The 13,504-nt window shown below is 25.1% G+C and overlaps 3 protein-coding genes across 6 annotated transcripts; 2 read left to right on the top strand and 1 right to left on the bottom strand.

Annotated features, from left to right (window-relative positions):
- Positions 1 to 1,148: 1,148 nt before the first annotated feature.
- LOC122508690 (negative elongation factor D) lies at positions 1,149 to 5,083 on the top strand. 2 transcript variants are annotated; one of them, XM_043622192.1, is made up of 12 exons: positions 1,149 to 1,594; positions 1,668 to 1,847; positions 1,972 to 2,191; positions 2,265 to 2,372; positions 2,749 to 2,898; positions 3,060 to 3,190; positions 3,289 to 3,476; positions 3,718 to 3,970; positions 4,178 to 4,388; positions 4,455 to 4,595; positions 4,734 to 4,863; positions 5,002 to 5,083. In XM_043622192.1, exons 2-12 carry the CDS (start codon positions 1,672 to 1,674, stop codon positions 5,034 to 5,036), a joined length of 1,743 nt encoding a protein of 580 aa, XP_043478127.1. In that variant the 5' UTR covers positions 1,149 to 1,594; positions 1,668 to 1,671; the 3' UTR covers positions 5,037 to 5,083. The 2 variants fall into 2 exon arrangements, with proteins under 2 accessions (XP_043478127.1, XP_043478118.1); XM_043622183.1 differs by having other exon boundaries at positions 1,664 to 1,847.
- On the bottom strand, positions 5,080 to 6,777 carry LOC122508762 (protein stunted-like). Of its 2 annotated transcripts, XM_043622297.1 has the most exons (4): positions 6,639 to 6,777; positions 6,100 to 6,230; positions 5,904 to 5,936; positions 5,080 to 5,209 (listed from the first exon to the last, which is right to left on the bottom strand). In XM_043622297.1, the coding sequence occupies exons 1-3, from the start codon at positions 6,665 to 6,667 to the stop codon at positions 5,923 to 5,925; spliced, it is 174 nt and encodes a 57-aa protein (XP_043478232.1). In that variant the 5' UTR covers positions 6,668 to 6,777; the 3' UTR covers positions 5,080 to 5,209; positions 5,904 to 5,922. The 2 variants fall into 2 exon arrangements, with proteins under 2 accessions (XP_043478232.1, XP_043478221.1); XM_043622286.1 differs by lacking the exon at positions 5,904 to 5,936.
- LOC122508657 (zinc finger and SCAN domain-containing protein 12-like) lies at positions 6,769 to 11,946 on the top strand. Of its 2 annotated transcripts, none has more exons than XM_043622136.1 (4): positions 6,769 to 6,882; positions 7,249 to 8,060; positions 8,368 to 8,544; positions 10,460 to 11,945. In XM_043622136.1, exons 2-4 carry the CDS (start codon positions 7,374 to 7,376, stop codon positions 11,822 to 11,824), a joined length of 2,229 nt encoding a protein of 742 aa, XP_043478071.1. In that variant the 5' UTR covers positions 6,769 to 6,882; positions 7,249 to 7,373; the 3' UTR covers positions 11,825 to 11,945. The 2 variants fall into 2 exon arrangements, with proteins under 2 accessions (XP_043478071.1, XP_043478080.1); XM_043622145.1 differs by lacking the exon at positions 6,769 to 6,882 and adding an exon at positions 6,916 to 7,097 and having other exon boundaries at positions 10,460 to 11,946.
- The last annotated feature ends 1,558 nt before the right edge of the window (positions 11,947 to 13,504 follow it).

Raw genomic sequence — 13,504 nt, 5'->3', positions numbered from 1 at the left:
AAAATTAATATGAAAAATAATTTTTATTTTATTTTTAACAAATAGAAAAAAGTATAAAAAGTTATTTTATATCAGACTTATTAATTTATAGTGTTAATATAGTAATTAAAATAATAATTTGAAAAATGAGACCAAAAATAAAAATACAAAATATAATAATAATTTTAGTAATAATAATAATATTAATAAGAATTAAAAATTGTATATTTTATTATTATTATTGTAAACAATAATGGAGAAATTAAATAATAAATAAATTTGAAAAAATAATTTTTCATTGCAAAATTTGGAAGAAAAAAATTTTTTTTAAATAGAAAATCGATACAGGAAAATACGCCGTGTTTTTTTTGTTTGTAAATATAGGAAGAAATTGATTGCGTAATAATTAAAGACGCTGCAAATGTCCTTATTAAACCATACGACTATATATTGGCCTGATGTGAAGAACCATGGCCTACTTGAGTGAATCAAACAAAAGTGATTCCCCTGACCGATCGCAGATTATAAATTTTGTCAACATGTTTATATTGTAAATATCAAAAAAGCGAAAACAAAAAAGAAATTTTGAAAATAAATTCCCCAAATTTATTCTGCGCGACTATATCAAAAACTTTATAAATATCGATATAAATTCCCCCAATGTCCTCTATAATTTTATTTTTGTCATTTTTTATATTTTGACACTTTCGAAGAAATAAACCATAAAAATAAAAAATGTCATCAGCTACAAATTTCGCTTTTAAAAATTTTAAACAAAAAAAAAAAAGATTATTTTTTATGTTCTTTAATATTGATGGGTCGGTAATTTATTAAAATTTATGTTTATTACTCAATTAATTTTATTTTTATTACTCTTTTGTATAATAAAAATTATTATTATCGATTATAATATTACAAAAACAAAATTATTTATATGCTTATAAATATATTTTTTTAATTGAATTTATATGTTTATATATTTATATTTATATTATATTATATTTATATTATTTTATATTTATATTATTTTATATTTATATTTATTTCTTTATTCTTCTTTCTCATGTATAATTGTTTGATTTAAAATACTTTGATTTGAAATTTCGCGCGCAACTTTTTGGAACCAACTAATCGATTTATATCGAAAGTTAATTTACTCAGTTAGCGCATGCGCGTCGGCAGCAAGTTTGCGCTGTGCGCATTTTTGTTTATAAACAGAAAAGTTTTTAATCATCATTACATGATATTGAATGTTTAGACAAATTTAAACAATTGTTACTAATAACTGTATATTTATTATTACAATCTTAACTGTTTTCGTCTACACTTTGGCCATAAGGCTTTGAATTATGTGGAGAAAAGTGATAGCGACTGTGTTCTAACCTATTTTTGGTGTTCTTTAATTATCGCTATAATTTCTCGTATACAATGTAAAATTATAAATAAACGACTTTATATAATTAGCCAAGTGATAATTACCATCGGAAGCAAAGTTCTTCTCAACTTAATGTGAAATTCTTGAAAATAGAAGCGATTAACTGAAAAAGTGAGGTTAAGTTTCAATTTCTGAAAAGTACATCATTTATTAAGTAATAATTACTGGAAATAATTCGAGGTACGTATTTACAAAGTCCAGGTGTGTTTATAAATATCAGGTAGGTGTATTTTAATTAATTTCTCTTAGACAGAAAAATGGAGTCCGATTATGAGGAAGATCGTGGTACTTGGGGCGATGATATGGGACGAGGAGATGATGTCAGTATGGAAGAGGCTTTGGAAAACCCTCGAGAAGTCTTGAATGAATGTTTAGAAAAATTCAAAACCCCGGACAATATAATGGAACCAGGAATATTTAATCAATTAAAGAGGTAAAGTAGTCATTTCAATTTTTAAATCAAATTCCATCTGAAATAACTTTTTTTTAGACCTCCGTTTTTTTTACTATGACGTTTGATTTTCTTTATTGATTGGTATTTAATATTTGACATTTAGATATTTTCAAGCCGGTGGAAATCCAGAACAGGTTATTAGTTTTCTTTCGAAAAATTACACGGCTTGCGCACAAATGAATAATCTCCTGGCCGAGTGGCTCATTCTTGCTGAAGTTAAAGTAACCGACGTTCAGGCAATGATTGAAAATAATTTGAAGGATATGGTTTTAAAAACATTCGAGCCAAAGAAGGCGGACAAAATTTTCACCGAGGAAGGAGAGGTTAGTTTTTTTCTGTAAACAATAATATTATATAAATAAAAATCATTTTTATAAGGAAGAACATTTTTTCTAGACACCCGCCTGGTTGACGGAAATGATTCAGCATCCAACTTGGCGATCGTTAATTTATAAATTAGCCGAAGATTATCCCGATTGTTTGATGTTGAATTTCATCATAAAGGTGCCTTTAATTTTTTATCTTTAGGGAAATCTAATTCGAATAATATTTTATTTAATTCACCTATTTAATTTAATTCAAATATTGAATTTAGTTCAAATATTTAATTTAATTAAAATAATATTTAAAGTAATGAATCGTTTTTTTATTCTTAATTTATTTATTTTATTCTTAACTTATTAATTTAATTCAAGTATTGAATTTAATTCAAATATTTAATTTGATTCAAGTATTAAATTTAGTTCAAATATTTAATTTGATTCAAATATTTAATTTAGTTCAAAAATTTAATTTGATTCAAATATAGAATTTAATTGAAATATTGAATTTAATTAAAATAATATGTAAATTAAAGAATCGTTTTTGAATTCCTAATTAGCTTATTTCCGATGCTGGATTCCAAGGTGAAATCACAAGTATTTCGACTGCAGCTCAACAAATTGAAGTATTTTCTCGTGTTTTGAAAACGGCGATTGCGGGATTTTTACAAAACACCGAAAATTGGCAGTCGAGTATTCAAGAATGTGCAGTAAGTTTTTTATTTTACTATTGAATACAGAAAGCAAAAATAAAAGAGAATGTATCCTAAACTTTTACTAGAGATCATTTTGAAACCAATAAAACTTAAAATAATTTTTTATTTGAAAATAAATTTTAAAATAATTAAAATACTTAAAATAATTTTTTCAGAAAATGGTTTGTCACGGTCAACACACTTACGTTTACAGTCAAGTTTTATTGCAAATATTGTCCCAAGAACCACGCGGTGGATTTATGATGAAACGACTATCACAAGAAATCACAAAATGTGCTCAACAAAAGTAAGAAAAAATCTTCAATTATACCAGTTAATTTAAATAAATTAATTATTGATTAATTATTATTTTATTTGGAAATAAAATTAATAATTAAATTCTAGTCGACACGATGTTACTCCAATTACAATGGCACTAAATGGAGCTGCAGCATTTCCGGCAGCGTCTCAAGCTTTAGCGTCTATGTTATCCCGTAATACTCTCAATCCAGCGGATATTTCACTTTTATTTAGAAATTATTCAACAGCCGATCCACCCTCGATTGAATTAATTCGTAATCCGCAACTATTGGGTAAAATATTAATAAATAAAATATTTCATTATTTAGTGGAATAATAAATTTAGTAATTATTTCATTATTTAATAGAATAATAAATTTAATAATTATTTAATATTATTTAATAGATAATAAATTAATAGAAAGCACTATAAATTACTAGAATTGAAAAATTAATTTCATTAGTCTTTAAATAGTAGAAAAGGAATAAAATAGTTTAATTTAGTTATTAAAAATTTACTTTTTTCCACTCTAGAATTATTGATTGACGCTCTCTTTAAACCGGGCGTGAAAGTAAATCAGGAGCACAAACCAAAGTACATTTATTTACTGGCTTACGCGGCGAGTGTTTGTGAGACTCCAGCGAAAAAATCAAATCCACGTAAAATAAATAAAGATGAACTTAAAACGACAATACAAGCCATTGAGAAAGTACACAATATTTGTAATAATAATAAAGGATCGACTGAATTAATTGCGGAATTAACGACAATTTATCAATGCATCAGGTGAGTAATTTAATTTTCTTTCTTTTATTTTATTTCTCTTCTCTTATTTCTTTTCTTTTTTAAATTTTCTCTTCCTTTTACCTGAAATTTCGAAAATCGGAAATAGGAAATTAAAGCCAGTTTTTTAAAAAAAAGTAATTTAAAAATTTAAAGAAAGAAAATTTGGAGTATTTTTTCATTTTGAAATTCATTATTATTTTCTTTTAGATATCCGGTCGTTAGTATTGGAGTAATTCGCTGGGTAGAATACACAGTGACAGAACCTTCTTATTTTAAATTATGCACAGAACATTGTCCAATTCATCTCGCACTATTGGATGAGGTTGTCGTCTGTCATTCGCTTTTGCATCCAAAAATTTTACAACTTCTGGTTCGTCTTTTCGAGAGCAAACAAGATGAATTGGAAATTCTTGTACAGGTATTTACAAAACAAAAAAAAATTAAACGTGAACAATTATTTTAAAATCATTTTTTTTGCCCTCAGTTGGAAATGAAAAAAATGCTTCTGGACCGAATGGTAAATCTATTGAGTCGTGGATGCGTTGTGCCTGTTGTTTGCTATATAAAACAATGTTGGCAGAAGGGCGACACAGATATTTCCTTAATTCGATATTTCGTCACTGAGGTAATTTTTATTCTACAAAATAATTAACTAGAAATAATTGTAGAATCGATTTTCAATCGAAATTATCTATTTTGCTTTCTCATACAGTAAGGATTGAATTTTACATTTATTTTAATTGTTTTAAAAATTTAATTCAAGGTTTTAGAGGCAATCGCCCCTCCGTATTCAACGGAATTTGTCAATCTATTTTTGCCAATGGTGGAAAATGAAGAAATTACAGGAACAATGAGAGGCGACAACGAAAATGATCTTGTTTCGGAATTCATTGGTAATTTTCAATTTAGTGACAAATTATAGTTTATTTTCTTTTTTATTTTATTTCTTTACTTCTTTTTGCTCTTTTTCTCTCTTTTCTTTTTTCTTAAACAATTTTTAAAGTAATAAATTTTTTCTATTTCTCTTTCAGTTTATTGTAAAGCACACAGTCCGATCGTGAGATGACGATTGAAGAATTAAATGTAAATACGGCAATAAAAGAAGAAAATTCATGTGGTGAAATGAAAATTTATTTTACATAACGGTAAACAGTTGAACTTAAATTAATTTGTATTCTTTTTTTTAGAGGAATAATTTTCTATTTGACTGTATGATAGACGCCGCCTAATTTTCTTTCCCTGAAACAAAAAATTATTCGTGTTAGACAAAAAAAATTTAATGAAACGTTTATTTTTTACATGAAAATTCAAACACACATTTAGTAAATAAAACAACTTGAACGTGAATTTCGTTCAAGGTTTACTGTTAAATAGCAGCAAAAAAAATACACATTTTGCATGAAAAATAAATTCGAAATTATTAAATTCAACATTCTTTTGATGCAAAGTTAATCTTCTTTCTTAATTAACATTTTTTAAAACTTGCATAATTTGAGTAAATAAACTTTCTGCAAAATAAATTTTCACTATAGCCCAATATATAGTAATAAGATGTACTGAATATTTTTATTAATATAAAATAAATTTTGTTTAACGTAAATTCTGTCTTGTTCGTAAAAAAACCTTAATTTAAAAAAGTTCTAAACAAAATTGAAAACGTTATAAATATAAAATTATTATAAAATAAATAATTTACGTTGTGAACAACGCCAAGAAAATTATATAAAAATAAATAAAAATTTATTAAAATTTAACAAAAATAACCAGAAATATTGTTATAAATATTTTAAATATTTGTACTTAGTGCAAATATTGTGTAAACGATTAATAGACAAAATTATGTAAATGTGCAGTTAGAAAAAAATTTCATGCTTAAATCTTATCAGTCATGCAGTGTTATCACTTTTTTCTCTCTTAACACGTATCGACTCACTTAATTCCTAAAATTGTGCCTAAGCCTTCTCAGCTGTAAAAATGTTTGTTTATTATAATAATTGAAAATAAGGAATCATAAAATATACTTTTTTCAAGAATTGACAAAAAAATTTTACAATTTTAAAATTTTGCATAAAAGATATTTCCAAAGAAATTAGGTATATTTAAGTATCGAAAATATTTTTTATACTCACTAATTGCTTTTCCATCTTTCCATTGTGTAAATTTGATACTTGACTCGTCACGTTTTGCAGCTTCCACCCTAAATTCCGCTTTGAGTGCTTGTCTAAGAAGACGAGCAGCAATTTGAGAGTAATTGATGTAACTGTAATCGAAATATTTCTTAATTCTGAGATTTTTCGTATCTGATAAAAAAATGGTATATTTATAAATTAGGTATTAATATAATGCAATTAAAACTAATTACTTTTCTTTAACAAAATTATTGAATCAAACGAAATCAATGAAATGAAGTATTTTTTGAGGTTATGTTTCCGAAAATTGTTCATTTAAAATCATTAACACAAAACCTGCGGTGTATTACTAATTAATAATAGGTAATAATTACAAAAATGTGCCATTAATTCGAATATTATTAAAAAATTACAAACTTTATGAAACATTGCAGATTATATAACTTTATCAAATCAATACAAATGCAAAAGTATAAAATTCATATTTATGTCAAATTACATTTTAGTAAAAATATATTACTTGGGAGAAAATTACTTACTTAAGACCCGCTTGTCTCCACACCGACATGATTTTTAGTTAAATGTTTATTTGATTAATAAAGCTGATAAAAATCGTCGAAAGACAAAATTCTTTATGAAAAAGTTAGGTTATATTCGCTCTTCGCTCTTTCGACCTTTAATGGTAAAGTAGATCTCTACTAAACCTATCCGTGTAATCGACGTAATCCATAGCTGGGCATCAACGTCATAAAACATTGTGAATAAATGTTTGTTACACAGAAGGTAATTTAAAAAATTGCAATTATTCCTTAAAAATAGTTTATTTTCCATAGATTTTATTTCTGTGCGTGTATTTAGAAATTATACACCAATAGAATTGGTATTTTCGAAGAGTTTTCATCTTCTCTTGCGTTGAGACACGTTTAATCATTTTTTTGAGGTTATGTCAAAAAGTAATTTTTTGTACGAATTTGCAGCAACAAATTCGTATTTTCCAGGTGAAAATAAAGTTTTTGTCAAGTTTAATTAAAAGGAAAATTTTCCACTATTACGCAAACTATTTTTTTACTTTACTCAGTGTTTGTTTTGAATTATTTACTTTCGTTGTATAACACATTAACAATATTTTTTTTCTCACCTCTCCTCTAGATGCTGATAGAATGATAATTGTGTGAATTATCCGATTTTTCAAAAAATTGTAAATAAACTACAATAAAAAATTTTCCTCCCCCAAAAAAAACCATCAGACAAGTAAATGTTCAAGAGAAAATAACATGCCAACATTAAATGAAGACGAAGTGATGGAATTCGAAATTGTCAATGCCGATTCAATAAAAATGAAAACAAACGTTCAACCCGGCACTGCAGGTGCAACAATGATGACATTCGGCAATGGTATGGTGAAAGTGCCAAATTTCATAATGAGCAATATCAAAAATATGACGAACACAACAAAAGTGCCAAATACATTTCAAAATTTGGCGACAACATCGAATGCACAGAAAATGATACCATTTATTAGTAAACAGAGTTTGAGTGCAGTGAGAATATTGCAAAGTCCAAAGACATTGTCAACAACTCAGACTACTAGTTCTCCTACTACCTCCACCACTACTAGTGGTTTAAAATGTGTTACGATTAAACAGGAAATTAATGCCCCACAAGAATCACCACAGTGGTTGAATTCTCCAATGAAAAAATATGTAGCAAAAAAACGTGTATCACCATCGCCATCGAAGTCGCAAAATGTCGAGGATCATGCTTATGTCAGTAAATATCAGAGTCCAATTATCACAATGAAACGACTCAATGTTCAACAGAATAAATTGAAACCATCGAAAGTTGCCGAGCGTACCTGTCGATTGTGCCTCCAAATGAAAGATAAATTGACACCGTTAATTTGCGGTAATCACGCGAAACCGCAGTTTAATATTTTTTTAAAGGAATGCTGCTCGATTGAGGTAATTTTTTGAGTAATTTCTTGTCTTTTTTTCTTTTTATTTTTTATGAATTTATACGTTTTTTTCTTTCTAAAATTTAAACTGTTTTCTATTTTACACTTTTTGAAACTATTTACACTTCTTTTCTTAATTTAAAAATTAAATTTCTTTCTTTCTAATATTTTCACTATTATTACTATTTTACATATTTTGAAACTATTTACACGTTTTTTCCAAATTTAATAATTAAATTTTTCATTCTAATATTTAAATATTTGAAACTATTTACACTTTTTTCACAATTTATTAAGAAAAGTTTCGTTTGCAGGTAACCTTAGAGGATCCGATGCCAAAGTCTGTGTGCGACGAATGTACCACAAAATTGCAATCCGCCTGGGATTTCAGGAATCTCTGTCAAAAATCTGACAATGAATTACGTAAATTTTATAAGTTGCCACAGAAAAATTATTCCCAGCTTCGAGAGGATAATTTTATCGAAAAAATTGTAAGTTATTAATTTTTAATTCACAGACTTTGTACTCATCTACTAAAACCAAATATTTACTACTTTTTTACGATTTTCTATTTCGATACTTTTTTTTTGAATTTGTGACTCAAAAAATCAATTTTTTTCTATATTTGAGAATTTGCACTACTTTAAATTGGCTAATAAAGAAATTGGAATACAAAAATTACATATTCTCAAAAATTTTAAAGAAATTCTTTCAAAAGATTTAATTATTTTCAAAATTTCTTCGAAATTTAATTTCTTTCAATATTAATTAATATCAATTCAATATGAAACAAAATTTCAATATTAAAATTTCCAAAAGAATTCAATAAATTATAAACAAAAGTTTATTTATTTCATAAAGAATAACTTTTTTTTGCAGGAATTTAATTATTTTCAATACAATTTTAATAAAAATTTTCGCAGAAATTCAATTGTTTCATGAATTTTAATAAAATTCTTAGCTAAGAATTCAATTGTCTCCATAAATAATAAAATTATTCGTAAAAATTCAATTATTTTCATAAATTTTAATAAAATTCTAGGCAAAGAATTTAATTATCTTCGGAAATAATAAAATTATTCGAAAGAATTCAATTATTTTTGTAAATAATAAAATTATTTGAAAAAAATTAATTATCTTCATAAATAATAAAATTATTCGCAAAAATTCAATTATTTTTATAAATTAATAAAATTTTCCTCAAAATTCAATTATTTTCATAAATTTTAATCAAATTCTTGACAAAGAATTCAGTTATCTTCATAAATAATAGAATAAATCGCCAAAATTAAATTATTTTTATAAATGTTAATAAAATTCTTATAAAATATCCAATTATTTTCATGAATTTTAATAAAGTTCTGTGCAAGAATTCAATAATTATTTAAAAAAAAAAAATTTAACTAAATTTGTTGCAACAATTTAATTATTTTCATAAATAATAAAACTTATCGGAGAATTTCAATTATTTTTAATACAATTTTAAATAAATTCCTCGAAAAATGCAAAATCTTAAATTTTTTTAAAAAATTCTTCTAAAGAATTCAATTATTAAAAATTTTGTTATAACTTTTTTTCTATTAGAATTTAATAATTTTCAATACATTTTTAATAAAATTTCTTGAAAAGAATTTAATTATTTTCAAAAAATTTTAATAAAATTCTTTGTGGAAATTTAATTAATTTCAAAAGTTTTTCGTAATATTAAATTATTTAATAAATTATTCTTTTTTGTATTTAAACAATTGAAATCTCGTAGAACTTTCTACTAAGAATTGATTTAAAATTTTAGATAATTAATGAATATTAGAAGCGTTGTAGTGTGAATTTTTAGAAAGAATTAAATTTCAATAGATTTTTAAATTTAATTCTTTAAAAATTTTAATTGTTGTGAAACTGAAATAAAATTACCTAATATTTTTATTTTGAAATAAAATTACTAAAGTTTTGAATAATTTTACTTTAAAATTTCAATAGAAAAATTATTAAATTTCGGAAGAATTTCAGTTGTTGTAATTTTTAGAAATAGTTAAATTTTCAAAAAGGCTTTGCATTGAAATCATTTGAAATATTTTTATTTTCATGGAAAAATAAATAGGTATTTAAATATTTATTTTAAAAAATATTATTCTATTTCTGAATGTAATTTAATTTACAAATTGTGTTAAATTAAATTAAATTAATTATTTACAAAAACTGAATCGTAAAATTTAATTTTCGACAGCTACTTTTTTAATAATTTTTTTTCTTTTATTCCTTAAAGCTACTTTTTTAAAATTAATTATCGAGTACGAAGCCTGAATTCGTCTAAGTTGTATTTTTCGTTTTTATAAATTGTCATTCAATGATAAATTCTTTTTATTTACTTAATTAATTTATTTAAAGCAAACGATATTGAAATTTCAGGAAAAGGGAGTTCAGGTCGAAAGTTACGATCGTATGAAGAGAAAGGAAATTCGTGAACTATCAAAAAGGCCAATAAAACAGGAAATCGAAGAAGCCGTGGAGGAAATGAACGAGCCATTTGAACAACACCAAGAGCAAGTGTTACAGGAACATCCCGAAGAATTGCTAATCGAGGCCCTCCAAGAAGAGCAGAATCGAGCATTAAAAGTCGACTACGATGAAGACGACGACGACGACGACAACGAGGACAATGATATCAAGGAAAAGGAAGAAATCGAAAAAATAGAAGACGAAAAAACAGACGACAACGACGAAAATCCAGTCTCATATTTTTTCGAATCATTCGCACAGGAAATAAGTAACGACGTGGAAAATTCCGACACCGAACAACAGGAACATCATGAACCACACGAATTAGTTGAAATTAAAGAAGACATTTCCGATGATGCAGCACCGGAAATTGATGAAAATCCCGAACAAATAGAAACAACAAAGAAGCGTACAGTGAAACGAAAGAAAAAACAGCAGAACGAGGAGAAGGAAAAATATCTCTGTCACATGTGTCCACGTGTTTTCACCTCAAAAGCATTTCTCGAGAGACATTCCAATTTTCATCTAGCGGAGAAAAATCACACATGCGAAACATGCAGTAAGGTATTTAAAACGGAGGAGAAATTAAAGACACACATGAGGATACACGATAAGACAAAACGTTTTGAATGCGAAGTCTGTGGCTTGAAATATGTCTACGAATATTTATTAAATTCACATTTACGTCTTCATGGCAAGGGCAAACCATTGAGTACAGAGAAGCATTTTCTCTGCGAGGTTTGCAGTAAAACATTCGCCTCACAATCCGGTTTGAAGCATCATCAGAAACTTCATATGGATCTTAAACCCTATAAATGTCGTTTCTGCGAGAAAACATTCACAATGCCAATCTATCGAAAGAAACACGAATTGAGACATTCGGAAACAAGACGCTACAGTTGTCATTTGTGTCCGGCGACTTATCACTCAACGAACGGACTCACAAATCATTTATTATTGCACACTGGCGAAGCGCATTATCATTGTAAAACTTGTGGCAAATCATTCAGACGTCGTAAATATTTGAATGAGCATATGTTCACTCACACCGGTGAGAAGCCGTATATTTGTAAAATGTGCGGTATTGGCTATGGAAATTCGGGAAGTTTATTCGCTCATCAGAAACGATGTCGGGCACAATTCACCGAGGAGGTGACGAGAAATATTGTCGAGGAAGTTGTCGAGGCTGAGGCAATGATCGAGGAATACTTTGAAGGCGAGGAAGACGAGGAGGAACAAGAGGAGGAAGAACAGGAGGAAGAGCAGATTATATAAAGATAAAAAAAAACTATTAATCGAGACAAAAAAAATATAAATTGTTCCCTTATTTTTTAAGTAACGTAAGTGTGATCAATTTTTAATTTACAAAATATTTTTTCTCTTTTTTTTCAATTTATAAAAATTAGTTTTAGTTTTGTTCTTTTATTAATCAATGAACTTTAATGAAAATATTCATTTCTGCATAATTGTCTGATATTTAATAAAAAATAAATGCACTTCAAGAAATAATAATCGCCATTGGTTTTATTAAAGAATTTTTTTTTTTAATGAATCGAAAATAAGTGGAAAAGAAGCAATTTTAGAAGAAAATTTAAATTAATTTTTAATAACGAATAAAATAAGTTTAGAAAATAGGAGAAAAAAAGTCTTAAAAAAGATTCATTGGAAAATAATTTTTGATTTAATTTCAGGTTTGGCGAAAAATTTTATTATTTATGAAAATAATTGAATTTTTACGAATAATTTTATTATTTCTGCAGATAATTGAATTCTTTGCCAAGAATTTTATTAAAATTCATGATAATAATTGGATTTTTGAGTAGATATTTTATTATTTATAAATATAATTGAATTTTTACGAATAATTTTTTTATTTCTGCAGATAATTGAATTCTTTGCTGAGAATTATATTAAAATTCATGAAAATAATTGAATTTTTGCGAAGAATTTTATTATTTATAAAAATAATTGAATTCTTGCTAAGAATTTTATTAAAATTTATTAAAATAATTGTATTTTTCAACAGAAACTTAATTATTTGTAAAAAAAATTAAATCTTTGCAAAATTTTTACGAATAATTTTATTATTTCTGTAGATAATTAAATTTTTTGCTACGAATTTTATTGAAATTCGTAAAAATAATTGAAATCTTGCAAATAATTCTATTAGTAATAAAAATAATTAAATTTTTTCGAATAATTTTATTATTTATGAAGATAATTGAATTCTTTGCCAAGAATTTTATTAAAATTTATAAAAATAATTGAAATTTGGCAAAGAATTTTATTATTTCTGAAGATAATTAAATAAAGATAATAGATAATTTAATTATTAAATAGATAATTAAATTCTTTGCGAAAGATTTATCATTTACGAAAATAATTGAATTTTTCCGAATAATTTTTTTTTTTATAAAAATAATTAAATTTTTTCGAATAATTTTATTATTTATGAAATTAATTGAATTTTTACGAAGAATTTTATTATTAATAAAGATAATTCAGTTATTGTTCAAAATTTTATTCAAATTGTCAAAAATAATTGAATTTTTATAAAGAATTCTCGTAGAACTTTCTAATGAGAATTAATTTAAAGAATTTTAGATAAAATTTCAGAAAAAATTGAATGTTAAAAGCGTTATGGTAAGAAATTTTAGAAATAATTAAATTTCAAAAGATTTTTAAATTGAAATCTTTGAAAATCTTAATTTTAAATAATTTTTTATATGAAGTTTTTGAAAAATGAATCAATGTATTTAAAATTCTTCTGAAAATTTTTATTATTTTTTATTTTCTAAAATTTTTTTTAGAAAATTTAATTATTTCCAAAAGATTTTTCTTAAATTTTAATTATGCGGAAATTTTTCAATTATAAATAATTATGAAAATTGATTGTCTTTAAAAGGATTATTTTTAAATATTCATAAAATATTTATTTAAATTAAATTCCTTTTT

The sequence above is a fragment of the Leptopilina heterotoma genome, unplaced genomic scaffold, assembly GCF_015476425.1.
Source record: "Leptopilina heterotoma isolate Lh14 unplaced genomic scaffold, ASM1547642v1 Lhet_114, whole genome shotgun sequence".
Lineage (NCBI taxonomy): Eukaryota > Metazoa > Arthropoda > Insecta > Hymenoptera > Figitidae > Leptopilina > Leptopilina heterotoma.
The sequence above is the reverse complement of the archived record's forward strand: the minus strand, read 5'-3'. Positions and strand labels throughout refer to the sequence as shown.

Excerpts from the sequence above, each read along its gene's own strand:
- LOC122508657 (XM_043622145.1), top strand. The coding sequence starts at position 7,374 with ATGCCAACATTAAATGAAGACGAAGTGATGGAATTCGAAATTGTCAAT. Across the intron at positions 8,061-8,367 it reads AGGAATGCTGCTCGATTGAG|GTAACCTTAGAGGATCCGAT; the intron begins GTAATTTTTTGA and ends TTTCGTTTGCAG. Across the intron at positions 8,545-10,459 it reads ATAATTTTATCGAAAAAATT|GAAAAGGGAGTTCAGGTCGA; the intron begins GTAAGTTATTAA and ends TTGAAATTTCAG.
- LOC122508690 (XM_043622192.1), top strand. The coding sequence starts at position 1,672 with ATGGAGTCCGATTATGAGGAAGATCGTGGTACTTGGGGCGATGATATG. Across the intron at positions 2,373-2,748 it reads TGTTGAATTTCATCATAAAG|CTTATTTCCGATGCTGGATT; the intron begins GTGCCTTTAATT and ends ATTCCTAATTAG. Across the intron at positions 3,477-3,717 it reads TCGTAATCCGCAACTATTGG|AATTATTGATTGACGCTCTC; the intron begins GTAAAATATTAA and ends TTTCCACTCTAG.
- LOC122508762 (XM_043622297.1), bottom strand. The coding sequence starts at position 6,667 with ATGTCGGTGTGGAGACAAGCGGGTCTTAA. Across the intron at positions 6,231-6,638 it reads TGGAGACAAGCGGGTCTTAA|TTACATCAATTACTCTCAAA; the intron begins GTAAGTAATTTT and ends TTTCGATTACAG.